Here is a 23,634-nt window from a genome sequence, read left to right as displayed (position 1 = left end):
TCCCTGACTGGCAGGTTCCCTGGGGGCAGGTGGGGGCTCATTCACCAGACAGGCCCTGGGAGCCCTTGTGACTTCTCCACTTAGGCCCCACCTCCCTTGTCAGCTCAGGCTCCGAGTCCGGCTCCAGAGGCGGGCCAGGGCAGGAGCTGTAGCTGCAGACCCTCCTCCCCAGCCAAACCGCCCACCCCTCAGCCTCCTACCCGGACGCCTGACTCCTATTTCGGTTGCTGTGGGTAGAACCCAGAGCCCTCTGGCCCTTTCTTGAAGGGGCAGAGGTAGACAGGCCTCGGACAACCACTGCCTTCTCTGGATGTGACCCCACGGGAAGGGGACACACTTGGGCCCAGGCAAAGGGAGAGGGACCCCTCCGCCCGAGTCCCCTCATAGAAGGAGCAGCCTGGTCACTGGAGGCCACCCTTGTTGGGACACTCCCACAGCCACCTGCGTGGCCCCTGGGTAGCAGTGTGTGTGAGGGGCCCACGTGGGTGAGGGGTGTGCACGAATGGAGCTGTAGGAGGACTGGAGGGAGGGACCTGTGTAACCCGCTGCAGACTCGACCGTTCCCCAGCAGTCCCCCTACACCGGGCAGTGTTGGTGGCTGGTCCACGGGGGAGGGCGGGCACCCCCACGCTGAGCCCTCACTGCTGCTCAGCCCCTCCCTCTGTTGATCACCTCAGGGGAAGACAAAAGACCTGGATGGATCACGACTTTGAGATGCAGCCTCACGGAGCCCCAGGGCCCAGAACTTCCTTCTCTCGAAGCCACCTGCTGGGGCGCCCAGCCCGCCCCTCCCGGCTCCCTGGAGGGGTGTCCCCTCTCATCCCTGTTCTCAGGAAGACCATCCGTCTGGACGCCTTCCCTCAAAGCCACGGCCCACAGGCATCCGGCCAACCGGGCCCCAGAGCCAGGACCCGGAGTGTGCCCCCGCCGGAGACTGGCAACAGCCTCATGCCCAGGAAGCTCAGCTCCATTTCCTTGACGCTCCGTCAGAACAGCCAGGCATGGGGAGAGGTGCCCACCCTGGGCAAGGAGGCTGCCATCCACGGAGGAGGGAGGCTGCCCACTCGGGACTCACCGTCTGTGGCCCTACTGCCAGGGGGCAGGGTCCACTCTGAGGGCCCAGGGAACCCAGGTCTGGCCAGACCCAGCAGGATGCCCGTAGTGGAGAAGCCCCTGGTGAGTTCCTACCTGGCTCTGCCTTTCCAGTCCCGGTCGGCCCAGAGTCTACCGGGTCCTGCAGGGCCAGGCTCGGCGGCTCAGAGGCACCCTGTCCCACTGACTGCCCATGTGCCTACCAGACCTTCCCCAGGAAGAGGCAAGTTCAGGTCCAGGGGTATCCCGAGACCCTGGCCACATCTCCAAAGGGCCACGTCTACAGTGGAGCCTGCGACGGCCATGGGTTTGGCGACTCCGGACACAAGGCCAGGCACAGGCAGATATTTCATCACAGTGGCCACCAACAGACCTAACTTGGCTGTCAACTTAGCCGCACTGAACACATCCAGACTGGACACAGGCACCGAGCTCCGAGCTCCAGATGCCGGACTGGGTGCAGCCAGGCGGGGCCTGGTCACGGACCGGGTAACGCCAGACCTGGACAGGCTAGGCGAAGCCATAGCTGCAGCAGGCGCAGCCAAGCCACATACAGTGACAGGGGACACAGCTGCAGACTTGGCAGCCCGAGACCCAGTCAAGCCGGGCACAGCCAGGCCGGACAGAGTCCTGGCTTTGGATAGAGCAAGTCCCGCCAGGTTGGACGTAACTACGGATTCTCTTGTCTTGGAAACAAGCAGTCTGGGCGCAGCCACGGGTTCAGTTGTGCCGGCTGCCCCAGACCCAGCCATTGGGGAGACCACACCGGACACTGTCAGTAACCTGACCACCGCAGACACTGCCACCTACCCACGGACGTCGAGCAGAAGCACAGACCCAGGCCTGGACCACTCTACAGCAGATGCTGCCAGAGACCTGCCCAGAGAAACCAAAGGTAAATGCAAAGAGCTCGGCCGGGCTCCTGGGAATCAGGAGGGGGCGGAGGGGTGATGGAAGGGCCTGGGGATGGATTATACTTGGATAGGTCAGAAAGGGAGGGGGGCTCTAAGGTCAGAGTCAAATGCATGGAGGTGGGTGCGGGGGGAGGCAATAAGAGTAAGGGCAGAGCGCAGGGGATGCACCGTGAGCTGGGACTCGACCTGCCAGGCAGGGTCAGCCTGAGGGAAGTCACCAGAAGAGAGGTTAGCATCTGCATGGCTGTTTCCGGGTTCCAGGAAGTGCTGGCATGATCCAGTGACTTGTAGGTGGGTCCAGGTCGAAGCAAACTACCCACATGAAAACACAGACCTGCACTTCAGTAAACAGTGGTTAGTCTGACAGTCCTCGCCGGCTGGGTTCCTCTGGATGAGAATAGTGACCTCGCCAGAGACCGCCTCCGTCACTCACATTTGGCCTTTCAGGGAGATGGCTGTTGCTTAAGAACTGTCTCACCTGGAATTCGCTCTCTTGGTCCCCCACCCCAGTCCCTTTAGTGCTGAAAAGTGAGTTGGGAACTTGCATACGTGGAAGTCCTAGATAGAACTGTGAACAGGTCAGCACAAGTGCCCAACATTCATTTGGTCTCAGAGAGCCTGTGACATGCTTCCGGTCATGCAGCTGGCTAGTGGCAGTAAGCTGGTGGGAACCCAGATCTTGGACTCCTACTTTGGGGCATCTCGTTCCCAACACTTCCAAGGCTCAGGGAGCCTGGCCCTGGCAGATGCCTGGAGGCACCCAGTCCAACACCCTCACTAGGGCTTTGGAGCTCTCCCCGGTTCCGGTCTGCCCTCCGTCCTCAGCCCAGCCTTCTCTCCCGAAACGAAAGCATGGACAGCCAGCAGCCCGCTGCCCCCTCTACCCACGTCCGGAAGCGTCCCTTTTCCTCCCGAACTGACTCCCGCCCTCCCTGGTCTCGCTCTCTCAGGTGCAGAAACCTGGGTACCCCTCTTCATCTGCTCTCTCTTCCACCCCATCCAGTCTACTTCCAACTCTGTTCATTTACCTCCTGGACTGTCCCCTCCCCTCCATCGTCCGCCTAGGGATGCCACGGCTCCCCTCCCCCCAGGGCTCTGTCCTCCACGCAGCTGCCCCAGGGACTCACATATTTGACGGCAGCCCTTTCAGCCTAACAGCCATTGGTGGCTCACCGCTGTGCTCTGTTCAGGTCCAGCTCTTTCATCTGGCGTCCAAGGCCTCGGCCTCCTCCAGCCTCTTAGCTCCATGTCCTGTCTGGAATTGTCCCTGCTTCGGCTGCAGCCGGGAGCTCTGGTTGTCCACCAACAGCACCATGCAGCTCTTCCCGCTGGGTTCCTCACCTCCGCTGCCCCCTCAGCACACAGTGCCCTTCTGTCCTTCCCTCCCACCGCCTTTTGCCTTTCTGTCTAGGCCCATGCTGCCTCCGAGAACCCCACAATCCCTCTCTCCTCAGGGTACCCACCTCCATGCCCCCAGAGTACCCCTGCATACCCCCCCCCCACATTAGGACAGGCCAGCTTTCTTTCTCCCCTACCGAACGGGGGAAGCCCTCTGAGGACAGGGAGGGCCATCCTCATCCCTGTTCCCCTAGGGCCTGGCAGCGCGCTGTCCGTTAATGCTGATGGACTGCATGACAGATTTTTCCGATGGGTAAATTAAGACTCAGGAAAGTTCCTGAGCAGCTCAAGGTCATAGGGCACATCATCCCGGAGCCAGGCCTGGAACCTGGGCCCCTGACTCGGGGCTCTACAGGCACCCGCGCTGGGGCAGAATCCCGCTGGGCCAGAGCAATATCCCAACCTCTGCGTGACTCACGCGCGCGCACCGCCGCCCACTGCTGCCCCACGGAGCAGCAGTGCTGTCCCCGGAGCCCCACGCCGCGCCCCAGCCTGGAGAGTAAGAGGCTGGAGACGGATCCCAGGGAACAGACCAGGGTTGGGATGCGGACACCTTCCCGGGCCCGGCATCCCGAGCCTACGGTTACAGCGCCCCTGTGTGCCTCCTGGGCCGCCCGCTGCCGGGTGCCCGCTCGCGTGTACGGACGCGCGGGGAGCGGGAGAGGGCGCGGGTGCCGTGGAAGGGGGAGGGGCTCTCAGCGGGGCCGGCGGGCGCGCGGGTCACGTGGTGCGGGTGGCAGCGGCGGCGGCATCGGTGCGCGCGGGCAGGAGCAGAGCGGCGCCCAGCGAGCAGCGGCGAGGTCCCGGGCGGGTGCGGCGGCGCGGGGCGCAGGGGCGGCGCGGCCGGGCCGCGGGCCGGGCGGGTGGGCGGAGAGCGCGGAGGGGCGAGGCCCGGCTGCGGGGGCCGCTTGGCCCAGGAGGAGCCCGCGCCCCGCTCAGCCTTGCAGCCCCGCGCCCTGAGCATCTCCCGGGAGGAACGGAGACAAAGGAGGATTCATGTCCAAAGGTAGGGCGGCTGGCCGGCCCACCGGCGCCCGCCAGGAGGAGGCTGCGGCCCCGTAAAGCCCGGCTGGAGGTGCTACCAGGGGGAGGGCTGCTGCGCCGTGGAGCCCACGCGCGGTGACATATGCACAGACACACACACGCACGCACGGCGGCACACACCCCAAGATATATATGCCCGGAGAAATTCACCCACAGGAATGCGGGGAGATACGGAGACCCACGGACACGCAAGGAGGGATTCAGATGCACACGGAAAGCCCCTCACGAGCACGCCGAGACACGCACACGCATGCACGCCATGCACAGGTATCAGGGCCACCTACCACCAGGAGCTGACACATAGACAGACCCCTTCCCCCACGCGCAGACAGACACCAGCTGGTGGTCTCCTAGGGAACTCGCTGGCCTCCAGAGAACTGGGATGGGGGAAGGGGGTGTCCCAGGGCCCTTTGCGCTTGAGAATAGGAAAAGACTAAGATATGTTTTGTGATTCCATTTCGAAGAGCGGGGTTCTGGAGCCCGGGTGGACTGGAATTGCCTCCGCGGGTGGGGGTGGGGCCCGGGGAAGCTCTTCAGCTCGGGAAGGAGGGAAGAGCCTCCCCGCCCCCCACCCCACTAAGCCAAGGAGGCAGGTGCCATTCCGGAAAGGTCTCCTCCCACTGCTGCCACCTTCCCAACTGAGGGTGGGGTCCCTGGGCCAGACAAAGACAAAGCCATTCATTGCCTGTGAAAGAAAGCACCAGAGCCCTTGTTTGGCCTGTCGAGGGAGCTGCTGTTTCTGTGGGGGGCTCAGCCAGAGCTGAGTCAGGTGGAGCGCGCGTGCCTCTCCCTGGGGCACCGATGGGCCAGGTGGCTCCTGGCGGGGGGCCCTGGGAGACCTGGGAGCCGAGGAGGGGCTTCGAGGACCATCTAGGCCAGATGGCATATTTGAGCTATGTCCTGCTGTGGCCCTGTCCTGAGCTCTTCCCCACCCGTGGGAAGCCAGCCCCTTTCGGCCCCTGCCGTGGGGAGGAAGCAGGTCTTTTTAAACAAGAGCGTCCCCCTGGACTGTGGCCTACACGCAGGCACCATTTACGGGCTGGGGGTCAGCGGCTGTTCGAGGAGCTTCTGAGGGAGGAGGAAAGTAACATCTGCCTGACGGTGAGACATTTGCTCACTCATTCATTCATTCATCATTCACTCATTGCTGAGTGCCCGCGTTATGCTCTGCACTTTGGGCACAGAGTGCGGGGAGACACGGCTCGCCCTAAGAAGGGCAGAAACCAGTGTATGTTCGGTGCCGGGTGACTTATGTCCTCGCTTCCGTGTAACCTTCACAGCAACCCATCAAGGCGGGTGCTGCCCCCATTTTCCTGAGGAGAACAGTGAGGCTCACAGGGGCCACCCAGCCAGGAATCAATCCCCATCTGGGGTTGGCAGGCGGGACACGGGCGGGGTGGGGGGACTGTAGGTGCAGAGGGTGGAGCTCCGGAATTCCAGAGCAGTATTTGTCCTGTGCCCTGGAGGTCTTTGTGGACTTGTCCCGAGCAGGCCCTCAGGGCCAATGACCTTGCCTGGGGTCCAACAGTGTCCTTGGCATTTCGTGTAGGGTTTGGGTGGAGTAGGCTCCTATTTGACAGCATGCGTGAGAAGTAGCCTGTCAGGGATGGCGGAATGAATGAATGAATGAGATGAACACCAAGGGACTCAGAGACTGAGGCAGCGCAGAAGAAGGGCACCTCTACCCACATGGGCAAGTAGAGGCTTTCTTGAGGCGCAGCCCTTGAGCCCTCGGTGAAGGAAGAGCGGGAGTTAGCCAGGCACTGGAGGGGCAGAGGCCTCCCAGCAACCCGCCCTGCGTTTGCAGTGCTCGAGGCTGGTGGTAGTTGGTGTGGAACTGGAACGTGTGTGGGGTGACTTGCCAGCGAGCGCTCTTCATGGTGAGCGCAGTGGGTGTTGGTAGGTGCTCGCTGGGGGATGTCTGCCCATGCACCGGACCTGCAGCGGCCCGGCCACGGCGAGGACACCCGCTTTGTAAGAATCCTCAGAAAGACTCCCGTAAATAAGGACAAGACTCACTTTCCAGGTGTGGAGCCCCCACGGGCTCAGCTGTGGAGGCACAAGGGAAGAGGGAAGGGCCAGCGTGTGTGCAGCTGGGCAGGGAAACCGGCACTGGCCCCGGCGCAGGTGTGCTGAGTGGCCGGGAGCCACGCGGGGAGTGTGGGGGAGCCGGCGGCTGAGAGTCAGTCAGCTGCTGCGGGCTGAGCCAATCTCGCTGCCAGCTGCCTGGCCAGCAACAGCTTCCTGGGAAGCAGGAGGGAGCCCGGCCAGGCCCGGGGAGGCCCAAAGCTGTGTCAGATTCGGCTGTGCCTGGGAGTGGCAAGGAAAGAACATTTTCCCATTGGGAGGCAGAGTCTTGCCAGGACCCGAGGAAGGGCCAGGTGGTTGGGTGTGAGAACAGACTCCTGGCTGGGGGTGGGGTGGGGGAGGGGGCTCTCCCATCCTCTCACTTCCAGCCCATCCCGTCTTCCAGCAGCCCGCTCGTCAGCTCGAGGCTGCGGGGCCAGCTGGAGGGGCTGCCTGATAAAGTGTGGTCCAGTGACTGCACAGGGTGATTGGCAGCTGGGCACCTCCCTTCGACAAGTGCTTTCACACACGCCCCTTCACCCCGCCCCCCCAGAAGGGGCGGGAGGGACTGGAGCTGTGAGGTGCAGTGTGGGTGCTTCCCGGCGTCATGTCTCACGAAATGCTTGCCGTGGGCTCCTGGGTGGAGGTGCTTTGTCCGAGTCCACGCTTCTGGCACGTAGCGGAGCCAGGCTCCTCCCTCTTCACCCCACACGCCCCATTTCATGGATGGGACAAGGCAGCTGCTCTCCTGAAACCTAGCCTGCTGGACAGCGGCCTGATGGGGACGCATACAGATCTCTCTTAAATGTCTGTGTGATGCCTGTTGGTGACCTGCTAGACCCGGGGGCCTGCGCATTTGCCGCCTGGCGCAGGGTTTTGACCTCCCCTCTGCCACCCACCCTCCCAACAACACGCTGCATCGTCTCAGGCAAGGGACTGCCCTGACCTGGGGCCCATCCTGTCTGCACTGGTCAAAACGGGAGGCGTGTTCCTCCAGCGCATTCAGAGCTCTGGCTAGGAGGGCGGCTGTGGCTCTTCAGGGCACAGACACCCCTACTTTGCAGTGGTGCTCATGGAGCAGAGGGGACACTGGGGCTGGGGGACAGGAGGGATGCTCTCTGCAGAGAGGCAGTAGCTCCATTTGCTTTTAAAAGACAAAGCAACAGAGGTCAGTGACAGACGGTAGAGGTTAGGTCCAGTATCTTGCGTGGTCTTTGCCCTTTATCTGGGGGCAGGCTCAGGTGAGAATAACCCCCCCATCTCTTAGACCGTGGTTCTCCATGAGGGAGGGCCGCGTGGTCCCCAGGGGACATTTGGCATTGTCTAAAGCAGTGTTTGGCTCTCACTGCTGGGGGCTATTCCTGGTATTTAGTAGAGGCCGGGGGTGCCACTGGACGTTCTACAGTGCGCAGGACAGCCCCCCACAGTAACGATTCTGCCCAAAGTGTCAGCAGCGCCGAGGGGGAGAAACCCTCAGGTTAGCCACACAGACGTGGTACTTTGGAGCAGCGAGTGGCCTCAGCAGCTGGAGAGTTGGCTCTGGTCCCGATTCTGCAGCTGACTTGCTCTGTCGTCTTAGGCAAGTCCTTTCCGCTGGGGTCCGTCTCTTCACGTGTGAAATGAGGGACCCGTGCTAGCTGACCTCTCGGGTCCCTTCCAGTCCCAGCTCCGGACCCAGGGACTAATGCTGTGGCTTCCCTGTGACGTCTGCAGCCCACCCCTCCCACCTTGGCTTTTCAGGGCTCCCAGAAAACAGGACGGACGCAGCCATGTCAGAGCTGGTGCCTGAGCCCAGGCCGAAGCCGGCAGTGCCCATGAAGCCCGTCAGCATCAACTCCAACCTGCTGGGCTACATTGGCATCGACACCATCATCGAACAGATGCGCAAGAAGACCATGAAGACCGGGTTCGACTTCAACATCATGGTCGTCGGTACGGAAGGCCGGGGGTCCCCGAGGCCTGGGTGGCAGGCAGCACTGAGGGTTCCATTTCTCTCCCAAGGACGACCTCGGCCCTGGCCTCTCTAGGATGGGCCCCAGCCGGTGTCCGCAGGCTTCCTGTAGCCACGCTCAGCCTGCTTTCTAGTGTGTGGCACAGGGGGCTCCTCAGTGTCCCTCCTTACCTTCGAGAGCTGGGTGGGGGGAGTCGGGTGGGGTGATCTTTTTTTGACATTTTGTAGTATTTTAAAGCTTAGAAAGAACCTTTAGGACACTGATTGGCCACTAAGTGTTGTCACCAGGTCAGAGAGCGATCTCAGTGGGACACTCTGTTGCTGAAACAGGGGCCTGGGCATCATCCTTCTCCTTCCGTCATGACCTGGTCCGGTCGATCAAGTTCCGTCGGTTTTCCCGCAAACCTCTCTCTGGTCTGCCTGCTTCCCCCCCACCCCCTCTCTGCTGCCCCTGCCCAGACCGAGCCGGGTCTCTCACGGGGATGCCACAGCCACCTGACTCGGTGCTGCTCCCAGAGAAGGAGCTGGACCAGAGGGCAAGTCATTGGGAAGTCCTGCTGTAAAACACATCAGCCGAACAGAGCAGTGCACTTAGCGGCGACAGAGCTGGATTCCTTTCCGGGGCAGACTGCTTATCTCGAGAGCCAGTAACCGATGGTTTATGGACCCTGGCTCCAGGGCACAGTGTGAGTGGCACTGACCCTGTTTCTGTCTCTTCGTCTCTTTAGTCCATTGTCTACCAGTGTCTAGATAACCTTTCCAACCTGAGAAACTCAGCAAGGCCCCCATCCGTTAAGCGTAAAGATTTGGACTGCTGGCCTGGCCTGGTTCTGCCTCCCCCCCACGCCGTCTCTCGCCACCCCCCAGGCAGCGTTCAGCTGATCACAAGGGACGGTTCTCCCGAATGCTCTTGCCAGACGCTTTCCTCCCTCTGAGCCTTTGCATATGCTGTTCCCTCTGGCCACAAACCCCTTCCAGCTTCTCATGGGTCATTCAAAGTCACTCAGCTTTAAGCTTAGTTACTGCTTCTTCCTGGAAGTCCCCCTTGGTCCCAAAAAGACTGGATTGGATTCCCTCCAGTATGCTATTAAAATACCCCGTGATGTTTCATTATGGCAACATATTAGAATTGTTTAAGTTTTGGTCTTTCTCGAGGGTAAGGATGGAGTCTCCCTCACCACTCTATCACCAGTCCTAGCATGGCACTTGACACTCAAGAATGCTTAATGAACAGGTGACCTTAGAAAACATCCAGACCGAGAACAGCAAGTACGTGGCACACGGGCCACCTCTCTTCCCAGCAGCACTGCGGCAGGCACCGCCGCTGGGCCCGGTGCACGTGCAGTCTGAGCCCCGATGTGGCCTCTTTAACATATTGGTTGCGGTGGCCACTACCAACTGATCAGTTGGGAAGAGCTACGCACCTTATTTACCATCCCTGGTCACATTCAGTCCCTTCCCTCCCTCCACCTGCTCAGGAAGGAAACCGCAGGGTCAAACATGGCCACTCCCAGGCGCCCAGGGAAACAGCACCGTGGGCTCTAGGACCACAGGCCCTGCTACTGGACCTTTTCCTGATGCACCACAGGAAGGCTCCAGACCAGCGCCTCGGCCTTTACTGCCCGTGTGGTCCATCCAGAAGACCCGTTACCAATGCAGACTCTGGATGATAGGGTTGGGGGGCGGCTGGGATCCCACATCTCCTACCGGCATCTGGGAGATGCTGCTGCTGCCCAGCAAGGCTCGCTGTGACTCTGGGGTACGTCAAAGTTTGAGAAGCACTGCTCAGACCAGTGGTTTCAAATGCCTTTTTGCTGCAGAGCCCCCTTTCGTGTGCTCCGTGGAACGAGGTCTGTAGGCCTGCGCGTGTGAACTGGCCCGAAGGGCGCCATCGTGAAGGAGGCACAGGTGAGGGGCTGGCTCTGCCCGCTCCTTCTGCCTCTGTCACCGGGTCCTTCCAGGCATCCTCCTCCGTCACACGCTGACCACTACACGGCACTAGGATGCAGAGTGGATATGGGCCAAGGGGTTCCTCGGGTTCAAGTCCTGGTCTTACACATCTTTTATGTTAGCTGGGGCTTACTGTCTCCAGGACAACTTCAGCGGGGATGGAAGCTGGCTCTGCTGCCGGACTCGCAGGGCTGACAGAAGGCATTCACACACGGGCCGCGCCAGAAGGCAAAGCAATTCTGTCGCTGAAGACTTCAGTGACACACAAAACAAAAACCTGCTTCACTAGACAGATGCAGGGGTTGTCTCCTTTCTGGATGGCCGTGGGGCTCCAGGAAGGAGAGATGCGGGGTCTACCATTCTCTCCATCACACAGGAAACCATCCCCATCTGCCCACGATCCCTGCTCAGCCCCTCCCCTCCCAGTGAGCAGTCAAACAAGGGCGTGGCCAGCTCAAGAATTCCGTAGGGTCCTGGGAGAGATCTCAGGTTCTGGGTGTGGCCATAGGGTCTCCCTGCCCTCTCTTCCTCCTGTCTTGCTCAGGTCAGAGTGGGCTGGGCAAGTCGACACTGGTCAACACGCTCTTCAAATCCCAAGTGAGCCGCAAGGCTTCCAGCTGGAACCGGGAGGAGAAAATCCCCAAGACAGTGGAGATCAAGGCGATTGGGCACGGTGAGGACTGGGGCAGGGGACCCCATGGGCATCGGTCAGAGGCCACTGCCTCTGCCAGAAAAGGGGAGGAATGGGGCCTATTGGGAAATGAAACAAATGAAAGACAATGTTAGTACAGAATAGAATTAAACTCTAAACCCTATGGAGCCAACTCATTAGCTTGCAAGTCCAGAAGCGGGAGGAAGAGGGATTAGGAAAAAAAAAAAAAGAAAGAAATGGGGTTTAAGCTGGCCAGTAGAGCCTGGGAGGGATTTAGACAGGCAGCAAGAAGTAGGGAGTTCCTTCCAGGTGCAGGGGGCAGCATGAACAAAGGTGCTGAAGTGGGGAAGACCCTGAACTTGACTTTTCCAATAATTGGTCCTGAAGAAGGAAGGAGCCTGAGCCTCCCTGGCTGGTAGGCAGCAGGGCACCTGGCGTCCCCTGGAGGAGTCACCTCCCTGCTGCCTTTTCTGTTCACACCCCCAGTGATCGAGGAAGGTGGTGTCAAAATGAAGCTGACTGTCATCGACACCCCTGGCTTTGGAGACCAGATCAATAATGAAAACTGGTACGTGTGTGCCCTAAAACGGCGGGGGAGGTGCTGAACGTGGGGCAGGTCCATCCGTGTCAAGAACCGTCTGTGCTGTCCCTGCCGAGCGATCAGTACCTTCCTGAGGATGGGGGAGGGGCTGTAGGGAGGTGAGGGGAGAGGTCCAGATGGGGGCTGGGCATGGGGGGGGTGGAGACGGTGCAGGGGGGATTTTGGCAGAGGGATGGCCTGGCGGTAGCAGCAGGGGCGGGACAGACAGAACAAGGGGACCTGGGGTGTGAATCCAGGCTGACCTGGACAAAGAGAGAAGGAGTGAGAAGCAGGAGGGAGGGGAGCTGCCATGAGGCTCAAGAGCCTCTGCAAATCCACAGAGCGAAGCTGTGGTCAGCGAGCGACAGAGAAGGGGGTGGATGGGCCGCCCGGAGTGTGGGTGGAAGGTCCCAGCCGGAAGCTGGTTTTCAGGTAGAAATGGAGACCACAGTGCCTCTGTGAGGGAGCTGGGGTCTGCCAGTGACCGGCAGGGCCACCGAACGAGACAAGTTAGAACAGTCTTAGAAAAGTGACTGCATGTCCTCTTCTCTGGTTATACACATGCTCCTCGATAGAGAAAATAGTGACGATGACAACAGTCATGCTAATGAATTGTCGTTCGATCGTTCTGACTGAGTGTCCTTTCTGATCCTGTGGGCGTCCCGCCCGTCACCTGCGCTCTCTGCCATTTTACTCACGAGAACCCTGAGTCTCAGAGAGGGGCAGAGCCTTCTCCAGACCTCCCAGCTAATAAGGAAGGGAGCTGGGGAAGGCGTGCAGCGCCCTCTGGAGGGCGGTGGCTTCCGCAGGCTCCCTTGGCCCAGTCAGAGGGCCAGGTGCCTGCAGGAGTTCTAGCCTTTGCTAACAAGGAAAGCCATCCACGGAGGCTGGGAGGAGGCCGAGGGAGAATGCTCAGCAGGAACCGTAGATGCCCTGGGGGAAGTAGGAAACGAGATGGCTGTAAGGGGACGTATCCACAGAGAGCTCCCCGGTTCTGTGCTGCTGGGACACTCACCTGCTTCCTCCCCCACCCCACTCCCGCCTGCAGCTGGGAGCCCATAGAGAAGTACATCAACGAGCAGTACGAGAAGTTCCTGAAGGAGGAGGTGAACATTGCCAGGAAGAAACGCATCCCCGACACTCGTGTCCACTGCTGCCTCTACTTCATCTCCCCGACGGGACACTCGTATGTACCAGTCCCAACCCCTGCGCGGGGCCTGGCTCTGGTCCGCACCATCTGTGCCCATTCTGTAGTCCATTACCAATACACGGACTTGCTGGGGAGGGCCAGATGGGCCCCACTATGGCCACGGCCCTGCGATTCCCCAGACCTTCCCCAAGGAAGTCTGGCTTCCTTGCCAGGAGAGTGCAGCTGACCAGCCTCAGCCGCCGTGCTGCCTCTGGTGCTCTGGCACCGCCGCCTGATTGTGCCCCTCTCAAAAACAGACGTTGGTGCACCGGAGCAGAGGGCTTCTTAGTTATTCAGTAGACACCTGCTTTGTACAAGTCTGGGTGGGGTGGGCGCAGCAAGCAGGGTTAAATGTCAGGGGGCAGGGCTGCGGGGTTGGGGCTGGTGTTTAGGGTGGGAGTGGGACCCAGCCGTAGGTGTTTGGAGGGTGGCCAGCCCAGCACAGGGTGTCGAGAAATGAAGACTGGCAATAAGCAGGGCATGCTGGGAAGTCTGGCTGTGCGCAGCGGGTGGGGCTGCCTGAGGGCGCACTGGCAGAGCGTGGAGAGAGCACTGTGCAGGCAGATGACCTTCCTGTGGGGGAGGTCTCACAACTTACTGCCAAGCCCAGCTGCCAGGCCAGAGCTCTGTTCTGGAGAGGTCGGCACAAGCGAGGTGGGGCCCAAACTTGGGAGGAACCCGGTGCTCAGCGGGTGGGGCCCAGGAACTCAGTAAAATGATTAGCGTTATCGCTCCCTAGAACTTGGACTCAAGGTCTGCAGGGAAGCAGGCAGCCTGACTCAATAAGTCCCCTGACTGCAAACTGCAGCCAGAGCCCGGGTGGAGCTGGGCCCTCAGATGGGGGACCCCCTAGCAGCAGGACCCCTAGTTGGACCCCTGCAGGACCAAGTGGGGGCTGGGAGGAGGCCTGTCAGAACAAGACACCCACAAGTAACCATGACACAAGGACGTATGGGTGGGGTGACAGTCCACAGCTGTCCCCGCCCAGCAAAAGTCTCGTGAGGGAGTGGTCCAAGTGGGGCTTAGAGGGGGGCAGGATTTGAGGAGAAGGGAGACGGAGGACCGTGTGTGGGCGGACAGGTGGGGCCTGTCCTGCAGATGGCGGGATGGGGGGTACTCATCAGGAGAGAGAGCAGCCTCTTGGCCTCAGCCAGTTCCCCAGCCCAGTCCTCCGGTCCCCAGGGTGGCCCTGGGGTGGTGGCAGTGGCTCAGAGGGCCGGGTGGCTGTGACACTCCACCTTCTCTGGGCCCCAGCTTGCGACCTCTTGACCTGGAGTTCATGAGACACCTCAGCAAAGTCGTGAACATCATCCCTGTCATCGCTAAGGCTGACACCATGACCCTGGAGGAGAAGTCCGAATTCAAGCAAAGGGTGAGAAGGCTCCCTCCCCCTGTTCCTGCCCCCATCCTGCCTTTCCCCTGTCTGGTCCAGGCCTCTCTTGCCTTCCAGTGCTGCATTCACTTCTCCCCACTTCCCACCCAGCTCCCGCTTAGCCACTGAAGAGACTGGGCCGGCAGGGTCTGGGAGCCACTGGCAAAGGGGCCTCCAGAATACATCCTTCCCACCTTCCAAACTTCTAGAGGTCCCTGAATACACAAATCGCTGTGAACATGAGAAACCACTCCTCACTGCTAGGAGGCTTGGAGGACCAGATAATTCATCAAGGCCCTCTAGTCCTTCCTGCCGTTCTCTATAAACTCCTGTACTCCAAGCACCCAGGTGGAGATGGGGAGGGGGGCGTGCCAGAGAAGTATAAAGATAATTATTGCCTTCAAGTAGACCACTGAAGAGGTCCTGGGCAGCTTCCTGGAGGAGGTGAGATTCAAGCTGAGCTTTGAAAGAGGGCAGAGAGGCCTGGGGCGGGCAGACTCGCCCCTCTTCCCTGCAAACAGGAACGTGACCTGTAGCGGCACGAGCACTGCCCATGTGCAATCCGTACTCAGTGGTGCTGTCAGAGTCTGAACCTTACAGACCCGGGAGGAGCGAGCTGCTGCCCCAGACTCTTCCTCGTCTCAGGCGGGGCTCTATTATCGTACAATTGGGGTTCACACTTATTCAGGGCCTCGGGACCCAGAGATGTCTATGGATTCTCAAGGCTGCGTTTAATCCTCTGTCCGCAGCGCACACACACGTGCACACACCCCCTCCCATTATCCTGACACCTGGCTGCCTTGCTTTTCTGTTCCTTGCCTCTAGGTTCGCAAGGAGCTAGAAGTGAATGGCATCGAATTCTACCCCCAGAAGGAATTTGATGAGGACTTGGAGGACAAGACGGAGAATGACAAAATCCGGGTGGGTGCCTGGGGCGCTCCTCGCCACAGATGCCCCCCTCGGTACCTGTGGGATGTGTATCACATCCTGCTCTGGCTTTCCACCTGCTTCTCCCCTTCCATGCTCCCTGCCTCGCCCGGCCCGACCCAGACCAGAAGCGACCTGGGGGAGGCTGAGGACTAGCAACCCCAGCCGGCACTATGAGCCCTGCACCCACAGCCGATGAGACACAGGAAGGCCTCTTCCTCCCACAGCTCTCGGCAGAGCGAGGGTGTGTGGGGTTGGAAGGACGCAGGCAAGGGCAACGTTAGGGTCCAAGGTATCTGTGCTCTGTCAGAGGTCTGCCTCAGTTTCCTTCTCTATAAAATGCAGAGGTCAGACCAGTTGAGTGGCTTGTAGGTTTTTAATTTTTCCCTTGAAGAATGCTTTAAAGAAATTAGGTGTCAGATAGAACTCCGATATGCAAAATGCAAAAACAGAGCTGCTTTGGCTAAGTGACATGGGCACAGAGCCCTGCCCCCTCAGCAGGCTCTGGGGGAGCGCCAGGGAGTCTTAAGGCTTCACGGAGCCTGTGTGGCTGCTAAGCGTCCTCTCTATTCTAAAGCTCTGCCATCCGGTCCCACCTCAGAATCCTGCAGCCTGGTCTGGGCTTTCCTACTCGCCCACCGAGACCTGGGACTGATCACTCACTTGCTTTGGTCGAGTCCCCTCCTCCGGCAAACGGGGGTCAAATACTTGAACCCGTTTCTGATGTAGCGGAGACAGGTAGTTGGTCGTTAATGGAAGAAATCATTTAAAAAATGATGCATGCAAATCACAAATGTTTTAAATAATTATTTTACTACATTATTACATCAAAATGAGACATACACATCACATTCATCAAACATTCTTTTCATGGACAAGGCTTCTTCTTTGAGATTAAGTTCACTCTTTATGCGAAAGCAATTCACCTTTTCTGAAACATTCAACTTAATTTTCAGAGAAACAGCTCTCTCCACTCATGCGTCCTCAGCTTATGTAGCGGTTAGTTTACCAACTATGGCGACAAGCACATGTTGGGCAAATTCATTTGGGAAAAACAGCTGGCTCGTGGGGAACACGCAAGCCACGTGGTTGAGCAGAGGGGTCTTCGCACGTCAGAAAGGGGCTCAGGCTCTGTGAGCTCAGTGGCTGTGCACACCTGTCCGCTAGTAGGTTTTGCGGGAGATGGTATAGAGCGTGTTACTTGGGCTGTCAGTGGGCCGGGTACCACTTAAGAGAGGTCTGTCCATCCCGGCTAGCTCACAGTTCCATGTCAAATCAAACATGAAAAGCGGCATGAAGGATTCTCCTGTTGAAGGAAAGCTGTTACTGAGGTGGGCCGGGGCGGCAGGCATGCGGGCAGGGTTGGATTCAGTGCTTGGGACTCCCAGTCCAGTGCTCTTTTGACAAGACAAGAGCCTTCCCCTTGCCATCAGTGGGACCACTGAATGAACTTCAGAAACGTGCAGTTCCAGGTTGGGGGCCCAGGACTGCATTCCCGCCTGCCCTTGGTGGCCCCGATTGTAGAGGATGACGTGCCCGTGTGTCTGGTCTGTCAGCAGGAGAGCATGCCCTTCGCTGTGGTGGGAAGTGACAAAGAATACCAAGTGAATGGCAAGCGGGTCCTCGGCCGAAAAACTCCCTGGGGGATCATTGAAGGTAACTCAGTGCATCTTTTTGGAGAACTGGCTGCTGGCTAATTATGCGTATTTATTAAGCATGTCTAGGTCAAGGCACTGTCCCAGGATGTAAGATTTAAAGAGTGCCGGGCAAACCCTGCCGGAAGGAGCTGGCAGTGTGATTGAGAAACGAGACTCACAAGGCAGGAAGCAATAAAAGCCTGATTTAGCGCCTCTCCGGGAGGCACCGACTCACGTGTGAGAGGTCTTCGGGGCGTGCAGAGATGACTAAGGACGAGGGACGCCAGGGAAAGGTTTGCACATGAAAGGGGATGCGATCCGACAGACTGCTGAAAGGTTCTTCAGATGTTGCCATTTTTGCTTTATTACACATGGACGTGACCTTGAGGAGGTCGTAATGATTCTGAAGGTGTTCAAAGAATCGCTTCAATGATCCCATTCATTGTGCCAGCCGTCTGCGGGGAACATCAGCTCCTCCGGCTCTTGAATTTCAGACGGTGGAATGTCTTGCCCAAATCACATGTCTTGTTAGTGGTGAAGCTTCGATATTTTTGATTCCAAAACCAAGTTCAGCCCTGGCTGGTGTGGTTCAGTGGATTGAGTGCCAACCTGCGAACCAAAGGGTTGCTGGTTCGATTCCTAGTCAGGGCACATGCCTGGGTTGTGGGTCAGGTCCTCAGTAGGAAGCGTGAGAGAGGCAACCACACAGCGATGTTTCTCTCCCTTTCTCCCTCCCTTCTCCTCTCTAAAAATAAATAAATAAAAATCTTTAAACAAAACTAAACAAAAGCAAACTCATCCCATTGTATCATGTTGTCTCCCATTTTCCTATAATTTTTTTAAAGGTTTTATTTATTTATTTTTAGAGAGATGGGAAAGAAGGGAGAAAGAGAGGGAGAGAAACCTCAATGTGCAAGAGACACAAAGGTCAGTTGCTCCTCACACGCCACCAGCTGGGGACCCGGCCTGCAACCCAGGCCTGTGCCCCGCCCAGGGATCAAACTGGCGACCCTTCGGTTTGCAGGCCGGTGCCCAATCCACAGAAGCCGCACCAGCCAGGGCTTTCCTATGACTTTTTGTTGGGGTTTTTTCAAGAGCATTTCTTCATCATCTGCCTTGAGTTGGAATTATTTATGAGAATGCCTGTCCTACCCACTAGATTGTGAGATTCTGGGGTTCGCGTCAACCCTCCTCCGCTCCCACAATCCCTGGCAAGTGATTTACAAACACAGTCATACCTTGATACCCGTCGGCTTCAGAACTCAAAAACCCTGCACGCATCACATTTTGACAAGAAAAAGAAATGTGTCCGCACTCGCTGTAACTTGTGGGAGTCAAGCTGCTTCCCCGCAAGACACTTGTCGCTCGTTTGGTGCTCGGCGGTTTTGGCGCTCGGCGTGAGCTCATGGCCAGTACCGAGGTCCCCCTGTAGCAGGTACTCGGTCTGGGTTGAATGAGTTATCAGGCAGTGCATGCCCTGTTTTAACATGGCTCGACTGTTATTTTCTGTGTTACTGTCTTCCAATCTGGGTCTTCCTATGCTCAAGGATAGGAGTTGTGCCTTAGGCTTGGGCAAGTTTCTTAGACACCCTGTAACAGTGTTTTTCTTCCTCTTCTATAAAGTGGGGAATATAATGGTCCCCCTCAGCTCTTACCCCACAGAGTCTAGAACAGTATCGTGCCACTGTAGCTGCTTACTCAACGTTCCGTGAATAAAGCCCAGTGCACTGCAGTGCAGGGCAGGCAGACCTCGGGGAGAGTTCCGCAGCCTGCCCCGCGGCGCTCCCTGAAATGCCTCTGTGACTACAGCAGAGCGCACCTGCCGGGCGCCGCTGCACCGGTGAAATGACCGCCTGTTTTGTTTTGTTCACAGTGGAAAACCTCAACCACTGTGAGTTCGCCCTCCTTCGAGACTTCGTCATCAGGTGAGATGTGCCCCTGCCCCGGGGTCAGGAGGCCACGGGCTCAGATCCACTTCCTTGGTCTCCAGGTCTCCCGAGGGCTTTCTGCCCGAGGTCCAGCCCCATTCTGAAGCACAAGAGGCAGAAGAAGGAGCATTGGTTCTCTGCAGTCGGTCCCATTGGGCCCAGCGGTGGAAGTGACGTGTTAACCTTGGATGTGGGTCACCTCTTCCCCCTTCCACTCTAATCGAGTCCCTGTCTCTTGTCACCCATGTCCCTCAGGACCCACCTCCAGGACCTTAAGGAAGTGACGCACAACATCCACTACGAGACCTACCGGGCCAGGCGGCTCAATGACAACGGAGGCCTCCCTCCGGTGAGCGCGGACACAGAGGAGAGCCACGACAGTAACCCGTGACGACCCTCTCCCTATGCCATCGCACACGGCCACTTCACACACCCCCAATACCGCCACCACCCGCCATCTCCTTCCCACTCTGTCCCACAGGCCTGTCTGGTGTTTGTGGAGCATCTTGTCTACAGCGTGCGTGTACGTGAGAGAGAGTATGTGTGTGTGTGTGTGTGAGTGCGTGTTCAGGGGTGAGGAATTGTCACTGCCCTCCCCGGGAAGTCCCCTGTAAGTTTGGTTTCTCCATGGCTCTCCATTATCCGTCTCCTCTCCTTGTGTCCCAGAGCAGAGCCACGTGCCTCACTCAGGAGGTCTGGGGAGGTTTCATTTAGAAGTGAGGTGAGCCACAGGCAACTCTTCTCTATCTCGGAGCCTGCCCGCACACCGGGACTGCAGGGATCTCCCAAGGACAGGCTGCAGAGCCAGGCCTAGGAGGGGGCAAGGAGTTCAGACTTAACCTTCCCTGGTAGCCGGGGTGGTGGGGGGTAAGGCCGGGACTTCCTGGGAAAAGGGAGGTCAAGGACAGCAGAGAAGTGGGCCAAGCTGGGCCCCTGCAGGAAGAATTAGTCCCTGCCTAGAAGTGGAGACGAGAGCTCCACCCTTCGGTCTCGGTCACATTCACAGCGGAAGCTACTGCTGGTCCTGGTGGCAGCCTGCTGCCTCCCACACGCCACACTCACCTTGCTCCCACTCTCCTCTTCCTCCCCTCCCCTCGGTTCTTCATCTTGCCCCTCCCTCCCTTCTTTCACTCCCTTGTAGATTAATCCGCTTTAGCTCCATTTCCATATTTAGAATGTATGCCCAGTCTACTTCTGAAAATGACTTGAGGCCACCTTAAAATAAAATCACAGCCAAAAGCACGGGACAGTACAAACTAGGGTGACGAAAAGTCAGACAGGTAGTGAGGAAGGGGGAGTGTTTGTGCAGTCCTCGCTGAGACTGGCCCGGAGCTCGTGGGCAGCCCGGGCAGAAGTGTCTGGGTAAAGCATGCAGGTTGCTCAAGGGAGACACCCTTTTTAGGCATTAAGTTCTAGAAAAACTGAGTCTAAAGAAGTATCAAGAATAATGTGTAATATTTGTGTTTCTTGGTGGTTTGCCTTTCTCTTCACTAGGATTCTTCCTCCTAAAAGCTGGCTTCTCTGTTGCTGTCTTCTCGTAAACTTCTCTCCTTCTTCCCCCCTTCTGTTTTCTCTCCGTGTTGTGCTGAAGCTACTTGCATTTTCATCTGTCTGTCTTTCTCCACTGCTTTTCCCATTCCCCCTCCTGACATCTGTAGACATTCCCAGTGATACCCACAGTTGTACATTAGCCTTTTCTTGCCTTTCCCTCCAGCCCTGTATTTATTAACACATGTATATCTCATTTGTTTTACAAACAAGTTACTCTTTCTCCTTTAGTCAGTGAGGTGGCTAAAATTGGGGCTGGGGAAACAACATAGCCTTAGGCAAGGAAAAACAGCAAGGGGCACAGTTTACAGCGACCTCATACAACCTCCTGTCCCCCGTCCTGGTCCAACCCTCGGTGTTTTACAGGTCCTCTGCGAATCGCAGCATTTATAGTCCCTTTTCACTCAGGTGCTAGGAAAACACACAGACTTAAGACCAAGACTCAGTGCACCAGGTGAAAGAGGTGGGTGAGATCGCCAATGACCCCAAAACCTATGGTCTCAATCTTTCTTGGAGGCTCTTACCAACCCAACCCGCATCCTCCCTGGCCCACAAAGCTATTCCAGCATAGGCACTGTCAGGATGGACCAGAGGAGGGTCAGATTCCAGAGGTTGCTACATTTCAACAGAAGAGGGATTCCTGGCTTACACAGTGAGCACTCCTGTGTGGAGACGTGGGGCTGGACCCCGAGGCCTAGCGGGGCAGATCCAGGGGTGGGAGTGGTGGGCGCTGGAGAGGCTGAATAAAGTGATGCTTGCTGCCCCTAAATCATGATCTCAGCCTCCCCAGAGAAGCTGTTTCATATGTCTGGTGTCCACACCCTCAACCGTTCTCAACCCCCTGCAGGGAGAAGGCCTCCTGGGCTCTGTCCTTCCACCCGTGCCAGCCACCCCCTGCCCCACTGCTGAATGAAGGCCATTTCGAGCGCTGCTTCTCCCTCCATTCCTCTCAGCTGTTATTGCTGCAGGGCCATGACCCTTTAAGGGCCCACCTCCACATCCCATCTGGGCCCTCGGCAGGTGGGAGGGGCCAACTGCTTTAGGACAGCCGCCTCCTCCATTTCTCCCAACACTCCTCTCCTCCCAGTGGAATGGAGTTCTCGCCAGCACTGCCCTCCTCCATCGTCTGTGTCAGCTGGTCCTAGCCCACCTGCAGGGTGAAAGAACTCATCGAGAGCTTTTTCTGCCCTTGCAAACCCATACCCGCTACTGTGACCATCTCCAAGGGAAATGGCACTGCTCCCTGTCCATCTGCATGAGCTACTTTTGGCTTTCTTAAAAGGTCAAGAAAGCCACTGTTCTGCTTATCAGATTCATTGACATCAGCTGTGTGAGCCCAGATGCGGGACAAAGGTGTCTCCCTCATTGCTTAAAGCTTAGATGTAAGGATGGGTGACTTCAGGTATAGGGAAGCAAGGGCTAGGGTCGCTCCTTTAAAATCACCACTTTGGGCTGGCCCAGAGTGAGGACGCACCCCCTCTCTCCCCATAATGCAGCCTCTCAGAAAGAGTGGTTTTCCTGAAGAGACATTTCTGGAGTTGACTTCTTTATCTTCAATCTTTAAAAAAAAAAAAAGCACTGAACACAGATACAAAACTCCAGAACCCCCCACCAGATGTGAACCCTAGGAAGGAAAAAGCACCCATCTGTCTACTCAGCAATAAGAGGGATCTCTTCCCACCCACACCAACTATTCCTACCCCCCCACCCTGTAAATGTGAGTAATGAATACGCCTGGCCATAGATGGCCACCTGTAGGCTAGTGGAAAATACCCAGTGAAGGGCAAAGGCCCTCATCAGATGCATGAATGTTTGCGAATGTCGGCTGCCACTGCCCCACACACTGTCTAGAGACCCCCCCTGCCCACCCCTCCCCATCTCCACCTGGACACAACTTGCTCAGAGGCTGGTGACTTGTGGGCCATTTCTCTACAATCAAGTCCTGATGGAGTAAGAGGCCCAAGCCTAGGGGATGCAAGAACGACCCATTTCTTAAATATTATCAGTCCCAGCCAGCCTTTTGGTGACATTATGGTTTAATTTCCCAACTGAAAACAAGCCAATGACACTCAAACTGGTTGTGTAAATGTTGCTAGACTTTATGTGTTGTACAACTAAACATTGCTGTTTGAACAAACGACTACCTGGCCTGGTCTCAGTTGTGTCCCTCACTCCTTGGCCAAACAGACATGACCATCTCACCCACGTGTGGAGGGTGAGTCAGGGACCATCTTGGTAAGAAGTAGCCATGGAAATTAAAGGTAAAACATTTCGTGAGGTCAGCTCATCTTTAGTGGACATGAGGTTGGACTCCAGTCATAACTACCTGGGATTCTATATCCAAGATGAGTGATGAAGTTATTACACTTGATCTTGAGGGATGCTCTGCTCTGCATAGCCTGCTTTCTTCAACGAAAACAGTGTCTATTTTCATTCAGCTAATTTTCCTAGCTTTTCCCCTCATTTCTCTAGAAGGCACAAAATCCAAGTCTATCAAAGGAGTGAACCCATCTTGCCTCATTACTTCACAATGAATACTGTAAGAGTTAAGGATTTAAATTTAAAGCACTAGCTTGTTCCTTGTCTTTTTTTAACTTAAACCAATCCTGCCTCTCTTAGAGGTTCATACTCCCTTCTGTAGCCAGCAAACAACACGACTCTCACCTGTATATCATTTCTTTACATTTGAATGTGATGACCATACATGTAATTGTGTTTGGGGCCTCAATATTCTGTAGGGCCTGTGCAAGGTACAGATGAATGGCAAGGGGTCAAGACTGGAGGAAGACAAGTCAGGAGGCTCTGGGGGCCATTCAAGTGAAAGGATGAAGGGCCAGAGCTAGAGTGCAATGCCACACCCGGAAGGAGGAAAGTGAGGATCTGAGTGACAGAGCAGTTTTTCTTAGGAGAAAGCTAAGAGTCCTTCTAGTTCAATACCTTCATTTACAATGGGAATGAATGTTCAGAGAGCGTCATCATCATGCCTGAAGTTGCACACTTAAGTACCAAGGCATGATGGAGACTGGATCTCAGTGCTTCACACTGTTCCTATTGTACTTCATTTGTTCTAATTGTCTTGTACTTAAAAAATGTATTTCTTAAATCAGGATATTCTCTCTTATACCTGATGACGTGTCGGTTCACTTGGCAACTTTCTTTCTTAGTGGTACACTTAAAAATGGTGCATCTCACAACAGACAGCATCTTAAATTTGATGAAATACAGTAATCCAGGAGATGTTCCCTTGGAACCCGCTAGTGCTATTTGTGAAGTTTAAAGGAAATAAGAATATGGACAACATGTTAGTCTTCAAAGCAACTCACAATCATCCTTTGGAGGGGGCAGGGCAGGTGTGATGGATGATACAGGCTCTCTTCCCCTTGGA

The 23,634-nt window shown here is 56.9% G+C and overlaps 1 protein-coding gene across 2 annotated transcripts; it reads left to right on the top strand.

The window, feature by feature from the left end:
* The first annotated feature begins 4,295 nt into the window (after positions 1-4,295).
* Positions 4,296-22,380, top strand: SEPTIN3 (septin 3). Of its 2 annotated transcripts, none has more exons than XM_037160798.2 (11): positions 4,296-4,410; positions 8,256-8,447; positions 10,961-11,089; positions 11,555-11,636; positions 12,697-12,834; positions 14,092-14,209; positions 15,035-15,130; positions 16,696-16,792; positions 18,647-18,698; positions 18,957-19,050; positions 21,097-22,380. In XM_037160798.2, the coding sequence occupies exons 1-11, from the start codon at positions 4,401-4,403 to the stop codon at positions 21,160-21,162; spliced, it is 1,074 nt and encodes a 357-aa protein (XP_037016693.1). In that variant the 5' UTR covers positions 4,296-4,400; the 3' UTR covers positions 21,163-22,380. The 2 variants fall into 2 exon arrangements, with proteins under 2 accessions (XP_037016693.1, XP_037016692.1); XM_037160797.2 differs by having other exon boundaries at positions 16,693-16,792.
* The last annotated feature ends 1,254 nt before the right edge of the window (positions 22,381-23,634 follow it).

Source organism: Artibeus jamaicensis, unplaced genomic scaffold, assembly GCF_021234435.1.
Source record: "Artibeus jamaicensis isolate MK-2021 breed Jamaican fruit bat unplaced genomic scaffold, CSHL_Jam_final contig_233, whole genome shotgun sequence".
Taxonomy (NCBI): Eukaryota; Metazoa; Chordata; class Mammalia; order Chiroptera; family Phyllostomidae; genus Artibeus; species Artibeus jamaicensis.
This window is presented reverse-complemented; position numbering and strand designations above follow the sequence as displayed.